The following is a 14536-nucleotide window of genomic DNA, read 5'->3' as shown; positions in this document are numbered from 1 at the left end:
AAGAGCGCTTTGCAATTGTTTAAAAAAAACAATCACCTCCCTACAGTGCCCGCTGACCTGAGCGCCACTGCTTGTAAACATCGCAGCGGCACTCAGGTCTGTAAACCCCCCCCCCCCCTCACTCTGATTGGGTCATCACTGGCAAGGCATACAATTTGTTTTTCTACTCTTTACAGTGAATTTTCTCCTGTGCATGGTATGAAATTCCAGTTTGATTGTGTTTTTTACTTTTTCAAGCTTCCAGCTTTAAGTACTCCTGTAAGCGATTCTGCAACGTCATTATCATCGTCATCATCCACAACTATTGGACAAACAAATGAAAATAGCCTTAAAACCGAGGATGATTTGAAGCTTGACACTGCTGATAACATGGCTGAGGACACCATGGCTGAACAAAATAATTTGAACAGCACAGAGAATAAAAACAAACCGCAGTGCCCAGAATCTACTCCCTCATCCGCTTTGCACTGGCTGGCAGACCTGGCAGCACAAAAAGCAAAAGAAGAAACAAAAGGTAGCGCACAAATGTGTTTTTACTAGAAACTCATTCATTCTTTTTATGAACAAAGACTCCTGACTTAGTGACAGGTCAAACGATCATAATCTGCTATGGTGAACTTTAAAGGGATGTCACGTTTTAGAGAACACATGGCTTCAACGCTGGGTTATGGCTAGTGTTCAAGGAGAAGTGTCCGCTCCCTACACAAATGGGCAGATGCCTGTCAATCACAGCGTGCCTGGAGGGAGACGTGGATTATGGACTTGTCACTAAATGAATCTGCCTGTGGTTAGGGCAGCATTATCTTAGTGACAGGTTTCCTTTCTTGTCATATTATTTGGTGTTTCATTTGGGTTTCTCTGTATTTGGCTTATTAGTACTTGCTTTTTGTGATCCCTACGTGAATCGGGGAATGTTATGGAAAGATTCAATTGTTTTGCATGTAGTAAAACCTGTAAATCTGACAAGTTCCTCAATGCGGTTTTAAAAATACTAGATTAGATATTAGATAGTTTAAACCAGAGGTCCCCAGCTTTTTATTGCCAACGAGCCACTTTCAAATTTGACAGGTTGCCTTAAGCCGCACTTTGTATTAAGAGGTATACATATTGGGCCTTATGCAAGTAAACTAGTGCTGACGAGTCGTGTCGGCATTGACCATAGCTACCAATCAGATCATTTTATTTTAATACTGTCACATGGCTGTTTACCAAATGTTATGACTGTAACCCTTTTGTTAAGCATTAGTAATACTATGACAACCTTGATGTCATTAGGGCCTAATAGTATTTAGAGCTTCCCTCAACTACATGCAGCGCGCTCCCTAACCACTAGTTGGAAACACTGATTTTAAAAGTGTTTTTTGGGTACTTGAACCTATTTAGGGGAGGAGGGGTTAAAAGGGTTTAGTGTGTCTTGTGGCACTCCTTGTGTTACTTGGTACGTGATGACCGGTGATCCATAGTGATCACGCACTGAATAAAGCAAGGAGTGGCCAGGATACAGGAACCGAGGTAAATATATTGGCAGAGTAAGTCCATTGTTTTTCATTTTGCATATTACAGGCCTCAAAAGAACATTCAAACTCCCAGAAAACCCCTTTTAAGCATTCTCTTGCTGAAGTGATTTGACCCCCAAATTCCAGAGGATCCCTTTAATTTTCCACATTACACATTGTATAGCGAGACACTGAATATTCTGGCTTTGTGCATTTCTAGTGGATATTAGACCATTGTAACTTTGCACAGCAATATACGGAAAAAGACAAAAGCCTAATAAGTTATACGTTTTATAAACATTTAGTCAGCGCTGTCTAAGGATCAGTTCATATCTGCGTCGGAGGCTCCATTGTCAGGCAAAAACGACGGACACCATGATGGAAACCCGACAAAATAGATTCCATGTAATGGTTTCTGTTGGTTTCCGTCATCCGACAGATCCGGCGACTTCGATTTTTATGACCTGAGCAGAACAAAGTAAAACCCGACCGCAGATGGAAACATAGCCTTAGCATTATGGACCTTTTTATTTAGTTAAGTAAAAAATAAATACTGGTTTAAATTTATCTTGGTAAACTAAACCTTAACTTCTCATTGTTGTCTTTGAATCTGAGATTTACAGAGTTCAAATCTCTTTACAATCGAAAGTTGAGTGAACTTAATGATATGTTTTATTTCAGATCCTAATTCGCAGAAGCATGTACAGCAAAACGAATCAAGTCCTTCCTTCGGTTTGGATTCTCTTAATTCAAGTATGAAGACATCCTCATCCCCAAAACTCTTCAACAGCCTTTTATTAGGCCCGGCTGCCTCCAACACAAAGACTGAAGGTTCCAGTTTAAGAGATTTGCTTCACTCTGGTCCTGGGAAGCTTTCTCAAGGAGCACTGGAAGCAGGAGTTCCTTTCCCTCCAGTCTTTAATGCTACAGTGAGTAGTTTTTTTTAGTTTTTTTAAATGGCTGATTATAATACCAGTTTGTTAAGGAAGTATGTTTTAGGGTATGTTCACACGACCTATTTTCAGACGTAATTCAGGCGTTTTACACCTCGCATTACGCATGAAAAGACGGCTCCATTACGTCTGCAAACATCTGCCCATTGTTTGCCATGGGTTTTATTATGTTCTGTTCAGACGAGGTGTAATTTTACGTGTCGCTGTCAAAAGACGGCGCGTAAAAAGACACCCGCGTCAAAGAAGTGCATGTCACTTCTTTGGAAGTTTTTGGAGCAGTTTTTCATTGACTCCATTGCTAAACAGCTCCAATTACGTCCGTAATGGACGCAGCGAAAAACGCGTGCACTTGCAAAAACGTCTGAAATTCAGGAGCTGTTTTCGCCTGAAAACCGCTCCGTCATTTCAGACGTAATTTGCTACTGCGTCTCAACATACCCTTACACTAGATGGATCTTAACCCCTTCCCGCCGCAGCCCTTTTTCAGATTTTAATTTTAGTTTTTCCTCCCCACCTTCCAAAAGCCATAACTTCTATGTTTCCGTCGATCTAATCCTATGAGGGCTTGATTTTTGCGGGACGAGTTGTAGGTTTTTCGTAGCACCATTTATTGTGCCATATAATGTACTAAGAAACAGGGAAAAAAATTATTTGTGGGGTAGAAAATGAAAAAAACAGCGATTCCTCCCATGGTTTTTTGGGCGTAGTTTTTTACGGAATTCATTGTGCAATTAAAACAACATGTTACCTTTATTCTGTGGGTCAATACGATTACGGCGATACCAAATATATATATCGTTTTTTTCTATATTTGACTACTTTTACAAGTAAAAACCGAAGTGTAAAAAAGAAAATTTCTGGGAGGCATAACATTTTTTATTTTTCCGTCGATTAAGTGGTATGAGGGCTTATTTTTTGCGGGATAAGCTGTAGTTTTTAATGATACCATTTTGGGGTACATGCGATATTTTGATCACTTTTTATTTCATTTTTTGTTGGATATGAGGTGACCAATAAATAGACATTCTGGCGTTTACAATTTGTTTTACGGCGTTCCCCGTGCGGGTTAAATAATGATATATTGTAATAGTTCAGACTTTTATGGACGCGGCGATACCAATTATGTTTGTTCTTTTTTTACTATGCTCTAGGGGGAAAATGGGAAAAGGGTGGTTTTTTGAACTTTTAATGAAAAACATTTTTTCTATATAAAAATAAACCTTTTATTTAACAAATTTTTACTTTTTTTATTAGTCCCCCTAGGGGACTTCAACCAGTGATCGTTAGATCGCTTGCACGATATACTGCAATACTAATGTATTGCAGTATATAGTGATTCTGACAGGCGCTCGTTACTCTGAAGTGTTGGCTGTAACATACAGCCGACGCCGGCATCGTATGGAGCGGGTTCACTCCGTGAGCCCGTTCCATACTTCCCCCTACCCGACTTTAGCGTATGGATACGTCAAATGTCGGGAAGGGGGTACCTGAATTTTCTATTTTTAAAAAAAAATGTTTTTATTAAAGATTTTAATATGTAAAACTTGACAAAGAAGGAAAATAAACAGACAATTCAATATCTAGGTGAGAAATGGCAAAAGATATCTTATTTGGCTATTTGTGGCTCTTGTAACAGTCGGTTCAGTATTTGAGTCCATATGCTTATTAACCAATCCCCCAATATGTAAACCCAAAATGGGTGATCAAGGGATGGAAAGCAAGAAGGGGGAACATCACAAATCAAAATGTCAACAACAATAAAGTCTAAATTGTACAATTAATCCAGATAATCAGATGGGGAACTCGATTCCAGCCATGCTCTCCATGCCTTCAAATGCATGACCACCAACTCGTCCTCCAAACACCCCTCAGGATTTTATGTTATAAACGCTTAGGAGTTCTGGACTTATAATCTGGTGACAGAGCCTCTTTAACCCCTTAACGACCGAGGACGAAAATGAACGTCATGGTCGGCTGCTAGTTCCCGCACCATGACGTTCATTTTCGTCCGCATTGAAAACTGTCACTCTGTGTAAACACAGAGTGACAGACCCGCGCTGACAGTTGTCCCCGACAGCTGAGACATCAGTCTTGCCGGACAGCGGACCATCGCCGCTGATTTCGGCAGTTAACCTCTTAAGTGCGGCAACGGATTGCCGTCGCCGCATTTAAGTGGTTTGAAGCACATCAGCAGCCCCCACGAAGTGATCGTGGGGGCTACCGATGCTTGTCACGGCAATCGGAGGTCAGATAATGACCTCCGGGTTGCCATGCACGGAAGCCTCGGAGGAACAGCCTCCGGCCGTTCCTCCTCTGCTTCCTGTCAGTGTGACAGTCACGTCACAATGACAGTTAGAGTACATTACACTACGTGTGTAGTGTAATGTACTCTAGCAGCGATCAAAGCTGCAAGACTAAGTGTCCCCTAGTGGGACAAGTTAAAAAAGTAATAAAAATGTTTTAAAAAAAGTGTAAAAATAAAAGTTATAAGTTCTATAAACACTAAATGCTTTTTTTCCTATAATAAGACTTTTATTATAGAAAAAAAATGAACACGTTAAAGTACACATATCTGGTATCACCGCGTTCGTAACGAACCCAACTATAAAACTAGAATGTTATTTTTCCCGCACGATGAACACCCCAAAAAAAATCAATAAAAAACTACGACAGAATCGCAATTTTTTTGGGTCACCACCGCTCCCTAAATAAAGAATAAAAAGTGATCAAAAAGTCGCATGTACCCGAAAATAGTACCAATAAAAACTTCTATCCGTCCCGCAAAAAACAAGCCCTTACACAGCTTTTTTGACTAAAAAATTAAAAAATTATGGCTCTCAGAATATGGTGACACAGAATTTATTTTTTTTATAAATAAGTCATTTTATTGCGCAAACGCTAAAAAAAGGACCAAACCTATATACATATGGTATCGCCGTAATCGTACCGACCCGCAGAATAAAGTAAAAATGTCATTTATAGCGTACGGTGAGCGCCGCAAAAAGAAAACCTAAAAAAACGGTGTCAGAATTCCTGTTTTTTGCTCAGGATTGCAAAAAAATTGAATAAAAAGTGATCAAAAAAAATCGCATGTACCCCAAAATGGTACCAATGAAAACGACATATTGTCCCGCAACAAATAAGCCTTCACACCACTCTATTGATGGAAAATTAAAAAAAGTTATGGCTCTTGGAAAGCGGGGAGTGAAAATCTAAAATATGAAAGCAAAAAATGGATCAGTCCTGAAAGGGTTAATTCATTTCTAATGAAAAAACGATGACAACATGTTGGGTATTTCCGTACTCGGGAGAAATTGCTTTATAAAAAAATGGTTGTTTTTTTCCTCCTTTATCCCTTGTGAAAATGAGAAAATGCAACATTTTAGTGGAAAAAATGTTGATATTAATTTTCGCGCCCTAATTCTAATAAACTCTGCAAAAGACCCGTGGGGTCTAAATGCTCGCTATACCCCTAGAAAAATTCCTTGAAGGTTTTTCCAAAATGGGGTCACTCTTGGTGGGTTTCCACTGTTTTGGTCCCTCCAGTGCATTGCAAATGCGACATGGCACCGAAAACCATTCCAGCAAAATCATAAATCCAAATGGCGCTCCTTCCCTTCTGAGCCCTGCTGTGGGTCCAAACAGCAGTTTATTACCACATATGGCGTATTGTCGTAATCGGGAGACATTGCTTTACAAATGTTGGGGTGCATTTTCTTCGTTATTCCTTGTAAATAATAAAAATGTCTATGTTGTTTCAGAAAAAAAGTACATTTTAATTCTTGCAGACTAATTTCAATATATTTAGCGAAAAACCTGTGTAGTCAAAATGCTAACTATACCCCTAGATAAATACCTTAAGGGGTCTAGTTTTCGAAATGGGGTCGTTTATGGGGAGTTTCTATCATTCTGGCAGCTCAAAGCTTCTCCAAATGTACATTGGGGCCTAAAACATTTTCAAGCAAAATATGAGTCCTGAAAGCCTCCGGGTGTTCCCTTCCTTTGGGGCCCTGCCGTGTGTCCAAACAACGCATTAGGGCCACAATGTGGGTATTTTTGAAAACAGGAGAAAGAGGGTGATAGATTTTGGGGTGTGTTTCTTCATTTTCATGGTCGCTTTACAAAGAAATCGGTCTTCAAACAAATACTTTTATGAAAAAAGTGAAATTATTATTTTTTTCACCTGATATGCATTAAATTTAGCAAAGAACTGTGGGGTCAAAATACTTACTATACCCTTAGGTAAATACCTTAAGGGGTCTAGTTTTCTAAATGGGGTCATTTGTGGGTGTTTCCATCACTCTGACACCTATGAGCCTATGAAAACCTGGCTTGGTGCAGGAAAACAAAATGTACTTCAAAATTTATAAAATTATTATTCAATTTGTAAGTCCTCTAAATTGCTGAAAATTTATTTTATTTTTTCAAAAGTGCTGCCAAAATAGAGTAAAGAGATGGAAATATATATTTAATTAAAAAAATTGTACAGTATGTGTGTACATATGTGACATATTGCAGTTAAAAATAGGGGAAAATGGTAATTTTTACAAAATTTCTTCCATTTTTCTATTTTTTAATTAATTTCCGCAAATCGTATCAGTCTACTTTTACCACTAAAATAAAGTACAACATGTGACGAAAAAACAATGTCAGAATTACTTGGATATTCAAAACTTTCACAGAGTTATTCTCTGATAAAGTCAGACATACCAGATTTGACAAATCTGGCTTGGTCATTAACCCCTTCCCGCTCCTTGACGTACTATTACGTCATGGCAGCTGTATCGTTCGCGCTCCATGACGTAATAGTACGTCACGGGAGTAACGGCCGTTTCGGCCGTCCTCCCGACACATACAGGAGCTGTGACGCTGCTGTCTTGTTCAGCAGCTGTCACAGCTCCTACAGCGGGGACCGATCGCTGTGTCCCCGCTGATTAACCCGTTAAAAGCCGCGTTCTATAGAGATCGCGGCTTTTTAGGGGTTAAGCTGCCATCGCCGGCCTGCTACGCGATAGCGGCCGGCGATGGTGACTATGGCAACCGGACACCAAACAATGGCGTCCGGCGATGCCATAGACGGAAGCCTAGTGGGTCCTGACAACGTCAGGACCCACTATGCTTGCTGTCAGTGAGTAGCTGACAGTTCTAATACACTGCACTACGCATGTAGTGCAGTGTATTAGAATAGCGATCAGGGCCTCCTGCCCTCATGTCCCCTAGTGGGACAAAGTAATAAAGTAAAAAAAAAGTTAAAAAAAGTTGTGTAAAAAAAAGAAAATAAAAGATTTAAAAGTATTAAAAGTAAAAATCCCCCTTTTTCCCTTATCAGTCATTTATTATTAATAAAAATATATAAACAAACAAATAAACTATACATAATTGGTATCGCCGCGTCCGTAACGGCCTGAACTACAAAATTATTTCATTATTTATCCCGCACGGTGAACGCCGTAAAAAAAATAAATAATAAACCGAACCACAATCACAATTCTTTGGTCACTTCACCTCCCAAAAAATGGAATAAAAAGAGATCAAAAAGTCGCATGTACCTAAAAATGGTACTGATCGAAACTACAGTTCGTTACGCAAAAAATAAGTCCTCGCACGGCTTTATTGATTGAAAAATAAAAACTTTATGGCTCTTAGAATAAGGTAACACAAAAAGTGAATGATTGTTTACAAAACTTATTTTATTGTGCAAACGCCATAAGACATAAAAAAAAACTATAAACATCTGGTATCGCCGTAATCGTATCGCCACGCAGAATAAAGTGAATATGTCATTTATAGCGCACGGTGAACGCTGTAAAAAAAAACGAAAAAAAAAACAATCGTACAATTGCTGTTTTTTAGTCACCACGCCACCTAAAAATAGAATAAAAACTGATCAAAAAGCCGCATGCACCCCAAGAAAACTACAATGGATTCCTCAAGGGGTCTAGTTTCCAAATTGGGGTCACTTTTGGGGGGTTCCCAATGTTTTGGCACCACAAGACCTCTTCAAACCGGACATGGTGCCTAATAAAAAAGATGCTTCAAAATCCACTAGGTGCTCCTTTGCTTCGGAGGCCGATGCTTCAGCCCATTACCGCACGAGGGCCACATGTGGGATATTTCTCAAAACTGCAGAATCTGGGCAATAAGTATCGAGTTGCGTTTCTCTGATAAATCCTTTTGTGTTATAAAAAAAATGGTATAAAGAGGATTTTCTTACCAAAAAAAAAATGTAAATTTCACCTCTACTTTGCTCTAAATTCCTGTGAAACACCTAAAGGGTTCATAAACTTTCTAAATGCTGTTGTGGATACTTTGAGGGGTCTAGTTTCTAAAATGGGGTGTTTGATAGGGGTTTCTAATATATGGGCCCCTCAAAGCAACTTCAGAACTGAACTGGAACCTAAAAAAATAAATAAATGAGGCAATACTTCGCTTCTTACATTATACTGATAATGAGCCGTGCCCACCCCGAGATGACCCCAGTTTTGACCGTTTGTATAAACGGAGACCCCTATTAGACCGTTCCAGTGCCCGGTTTTCCCAAGCATACACCCCTGAGAAGTGTATTTCTATTGATGAGTCCCTGGTACATTTTAAAGGGAGGGTTCAATTCCGCGAGTACCTGCCGGGTAAGAGGGCAAGGTATGGCGTGAAGATGTATAAGCTGTGAGAGTGCATCAGGGTATACCTACAGGTTTAGGATATATGAAGGAAAGGCCACCCCCAAACCAGACTGCATCCTGGACTACAATAGGTACATGGGAGGGATGGACTTGTAAGATCAAGCCCTGAAGCCCTACAGCGCCATGCGGTGTGGTATAAGAAGCTGGCCGGGCACATCATACAGATGGCATTGTACAATGCGTACATGCTACGTCGATGTGCAGGCCAGACGGGAACTTTCCTGGAATTTCAAGAGGTGATTATCAAGAACCTAATCTTTAGGGACCAAGAAGGGGGGGGCACCCAGTACTTCTGGAAGCGAGCCCACACGCATCGTACCAGGGCAACACTTTCCAGGAGAAGTTCCCCAAACTGGCAAGAAGGGAAAAAGTCAAAAGAGGTGCAAAGTCTGCTATAAGAGGGGGATAAGGGATGACACAATATCTCAATGTGACACGTGTCCCGAATAACCAGAGCTCTGTATGAAAGTGTTTTAAAATTTATCATACATCCCTTGGTTTATAATTTACCCCAATTTTACTTACCCTGATGCACTCCACACAGCTTATCCCCCCTCGTCTTTCCCCTCTGATCCCTGCTGTGTGTCCAGGCAGCTGATAACAGCCACATGTAGGGTATTGCCATACCCGGGAGAACCCACATTACAGTTTATGGGGTGTAGGTCTCCGGTCAAAATGCTCACTACACATGTAGATGAATGCCTTAAGGGTGTAGTTTTTAAAACGGGGTCACTTCTCGGGGGTTTCAACTGTTCTGGTACCTCAGGGGCTTCTGCATACATGACTTCGCACTAGAAAATCCCCAGTAGGCCAAATGGTGGTCCTTTCCTTCTGAGCCCTCCCATGGGCCCAAATGGCAGTTTATCACAACAAATGGGGTATTGCGGCCCTCAGAACAAATTGCGCAACAGAATGGGGTATTTTGTTTCTTGTGAAAATAAGAAATTTTCAGCCAAAACTACATATTATTTGAAAAAAATAATTTTGTTTTCATTCCCAGCCCAATTCAAATAAGTTCTGTGAAAAAACTATGGGGTCAAAATGGTCACAACACCCATAAATGAAGTCCTTGAGGGGTGTAGTTTCCAAAATGGGGTCATTTGTGGTTGGTTTCTATTGCTTTGATACCTCTGGGGCTCTGCAAATGCGACATGGCACCCGAAAACCAATCCAGCAAAATCTGGACTCCAAAGAACACACAGCGCTCCTTTCCTTCTGAGCCCTCCCATGGGCCCAAACGGCAGTTTATCACCACAAATGGGGTATTGCCGCACTCAGGACAAATTGGGCAACAGAATGGAGTATTTTATTTCTTGTGAAAATAAGAATTTTTGAGCTAAAATGACATATTATTGGAAAAAATATATATTTTTTTAATTCCCAGCCCAATTCAAATTAGTTCTGTGAAGAAACTATGGAGTCTAAATGGTCACATTACCCATAAATGAATTCCTTGAGGGGTGTAGTTTCCAAAATGGGGTCACTTCTGGTGGGTTTCCATTGCTTTGATACCTCTGGGGCTCTGCAAATGCGACATGGCACCCGAAAACCAAACCAGCAAAATCTGTACTCCGAAGAACACACAGCGCTCCTTCCCTTCTGAGGCCTCCCATGGGCCCAAACGGCAGTTTATTGCCACAAATGGGGTATTGATGCACTCAGGAGAAATTGGGCAACAAAATTGAGTATTTTGTTCCCTGTGAAAATAAGAAATTTTGGTAAAAAATTACATCTTATTGGAAAAAATGTCATTTTTTTAATGTCACAGCCCAATTGAAATAGATGCTGTGAAAAAACTGTGTGGTCAAAATGCTAACAACAACCATAAATGAATTCCTTGAGGGGTGTAGTTTCCAAAATGGGGTCACTTTTGGTGGGTTTCCATTGCTTTGATACCTCTGAGGCTCTGCAAATGCGACATGGCACCCGAAAACCAATCCAACAAAATCTGGACTCCAACAAACATATAGCGCTCCTTTCCTTCTGAGCCCTCCCATGGGCCCAAACGGCAGTTTATCACCACAAATGGGGTATTGCCACACTAAGGACAAATTGGGCAACAAAATGGGGTATTTTGTTCCTTGTGAAAATAAGAAATTTTGATCACAAATGACATTTTATTGGAAAAAATGACATTTTTTTCATTTCAGAGCCCAATTCAAATACGTGCTGTGAAAAAACTGTGCGGTCAAAATGGTAACAACAACCCTAAATGAATTCCTTGAGGGGTGTAGTTTCCAAAATGGGGTCACTATTGGGGGATTCCTACTGTTTTGACACCTCAACACCTCTTCAAACCTGGCATGCTGCCTAAAATATATTCTAATAAAAAAGGGGCCTCAAAATGCACTAGGTGCTTCTTTGCTTCTAGGGCTTGTGTTTTAGTCCACGAGCGCAGTAGGGCCACATGTGGGACATTTCTAAAAACTGCAGAATCTGGAGAATACATATTTAGTAGTGTTTCTCTGGTAAAACCTTCTGTGTTACAGAAAAAAAAATGAATAAAATTGAAATTCAGCAAGAAAAATGAAATTTGCAAATTTCACCTCCACTTTGCTTTAATTCCTGTGAAATGCCTGAAGGGTTAAAAAACTTTCTAACTGCTGTTTTGAATACTTTGAGGGGTCTAGTTTTTAAAATGGGGTGTTTTATCAGGGTTTCTAATACATAGGCCCCACAAAGCCACTTCAGAACTCAAGAGGTACCTTAAAAAAAAGGCTTTTGAAATTTTCTTAAAAATATGAGAAATTGCTGTTTATGTTCTAAGCCTTGTAACGTCCAAGAAAAATAAAAAAATGTTCAAAAAACGATGCCAATCTAAAGTAGACATATGGGAAATGTGAACTAGTAACTATTTTGGGTGGTATAACCGTCTGTTTTACAAGCAGATGCATTTAAATTCAGAAAAATGCAATTTTTTCAAAATTTTCTCTACATTTTGCAATTTTTCACCAATAAACACTGAATATATCGACCAAATTTTACCACGAACATGAAGCCCAATGTGTCACGAGAAAACAATCTCAGAATCGCTTGGGTAGGTTTAAGCATTCCAACGTTATTACCACATAAAGTGAAATATGTCAGATTTGAAAAATGGGCTCTGAGCCTTAAGGCCAAAACTAGGCTGCGTCCTTAAGGGGTTAAGGTACAAACATGCCCGTCATTAAGGGGTTAAGTGCCCTATCTCCTACATAATGTAATCGGCGCTGTAATGTAGATAACAGTGGTTTTTATTTTGAAAAACGATCATTTTTGAGCAAGTTAAGAGTTATTTTAGATTTATGCTAATTCGTTTCTTAACCCCTTCAGGACCAAGCTCATTTTGGCCTTCAGGACCAGACCCATTTTTTCAAATCTGACATATTTCACTTTATGTGGTAATAACTCCGGAATGCTTTTACCTATCAAAGCGATTCTGAGATTGTTTTCTCATGACACATTGGACGTTATGATAGTGGAAAAATGTGGTCGATAAATTCAATATTTACCAGTGAATAACACCAAAATTTTGTGAAAAATTTCAAAAATTAGCATTTTTCTAAATGTAAATGTATCTGCTTGTAAGACAGGCAGTTATACCACACAAAATTGTTGCTAATTAACATCACCCATATGTCTACTTTAGATTGGCATCGTTTTTTGAACGTCCTTTTATTTTTTTATGACGTTACAAGGCTTAGAACTTTAGCAGCAATTTCTCACTTTTTCAAGAAAATTTCAAAATGCTATTTTTACAGTGGCCAGTTCAGTTGTGAAGCGGCTTTTAGGGCCTTATATATTAGAAACCCCCAAAAAGTCACCCCATTTTAAAAACTTCACCCCTCAAAGTATTCAAAACAGCATTTAGAAAGTTTCTTAACCCTTTAAACGTTTCACAGGAATTAAAGCAACGTAGAGGTGAAATTTTCAAATTTCATTTTTTTTTTTGCAGAAATTCATTTTTAATCTATTTTTTTTGTAACAGAAGTTTTTACCAGAGAAACGCAACTCAATATTTATTGCCCAGATTCTGCAGTTTTTAGAAATATCCCACATGTGGCCCTAGTGCGGTAATGGACTGAAGCACCGGCCTCGGAAGCAAAGGAGCACCTTGTGGATTTTGGGCCTCCTTTTTATTAGAAAATATTTTAGGCACCATGTCAGGTCTCAAGGGCTCTTTCGGTGCCAAAACAGTGGAAATCCACCAAAAGTGACCCCATTTGGGAAACTACACCCCATGAGGAAATTATCTAGGGGTATAGTGAGCATTTTGACCCCGCAGGTTTTTTGCAGAAATTATTGGAAGTAGGCCGAGAAAATGAAAATCGTCATTCTTTCAAAGAAAATGTAGGTTTAGCTAATTTTTTCTAATTTCCACGAGGACTAAAGGAGAAAAAGCACCACAACATTTGTAAAGCAATTTCTCCCGAGTAAAACAATACCCCACATGTGGTTATAAACGGATGTTTGGACACACGGCGGAGCTTAGAAGGGAAAGAGCGCTATTCGGCTTTTGGAGCTCAAATTTAGCAGGAATGGTTTGCGGAGGCCATGTCTCATTTGCAAAGCCCCTGAGGGACCAAAACAGTGAAAACGCCAAAAAAGTGACTCCATTGAGAAAACTACACCCCTTGAGGAATCCATCTAGGGGTGTAGTGAGCATTTTGCCCCCACAGGTGTTTCATAGATTTTATTAGAATTGGGCAGTGAAAATAAAAAAAATCCTTTTTCTTCAATAAGACGTAGCTTTAGCTCCAAATTTTTAATTTTCTCAACAAATAAAGGAAAAAAAGAACCCCAACACTTGTAAAGCAACTTCTCTGGAGTACGGTAATACCCCACACGTGGTCATAAAATGCTGTTTGGGCACACGGCAGGGCTCAGAAGGGAAGGAGCGCCATTTGCTTTTGGTGTACAGATTTTGCTGCATTTAGTTTCTGGTCGCTATGTTGCATTTGCAAAGTCTCTGTGGAACCAAAACAGTGGATCCCCCCCAGAAGTGAACCCATTTTGGAAACAACACCCTCAAGGTATTCACCTAGGGGTGTAGTGAGCATGTTAACCCGACAGGTGTTTTGCAGAAATTTGTGTGCACACGATGTGGGAGAATGAAAATGGGAATTTTTCCTTAGATACGCCAATATGTGGTGCCCAGCTTGTGCCACCATAACAAGACAGCTCTCAATTATTATGCAGTGTTTCCCTGTTTTAGAATCACCCTACATGTGGCCCTAATCTTTTGCCTGGACATTCGACAGGGCTCAGGAGTGAAAGAGTACCATGTAAAATTGAGGCCTAATTTGGCGACATATAAAGTATTGGTTCACAATTGCAGAGGCTTTGATGTGAAATAATAAAAGAAACCCCTGAGAAGTGACCCCATTTTGGAAACTGCACCCCTCAAGACATTTATTAAGAGGTGTAG

At 39.8% G+C, this 14536-nt stretch overlaps 1 protein-coding gene across 2 annotated transcripts in view; it reads left to right on the top strand.

Moving 5' to 3' along the window:
• KDM3B (lysine demethylase 3B) overlaps positions 1-14536 on the top strand; it is a 53377-nt gene that overhangs the window by 21474 nt on the left and 17367 nt on the right. For both annotated transcript variants that reach the window (XM_075856721.1, XM_075856719.1), the window contains exons 14-15: positions 238-514; positions 2178-2425. In XM_075856721.1, coding sequence (XP_075712836.1) covers positions 238-514; positions 2178-2425 — 525 coding nt within the window. The remainder of the gene's footprint in view (positions 1-237; positions 515-2177; positions 2426-14536) is intronic.

Source organism: Rhinoderma darwinii, chromosome 3 (genome assembly GCF_050947455.1).
Source record: "Rhinoderma darwinii isolate aRhiDar2 chromosome 3, aRhiDar2.hap1, whole genome shotgun sequence".
In the NCBI taxonomy this organism is placed as follows: Eukaryota; Metazoa; Chordata; class Amphibia; order Anura; family Rhinodermatidae; genus Rhinoderma; species Rhinoderma darwinii.
This window is presented reverse-complemented; position numbering and strand designations above follow the sequence as displayed.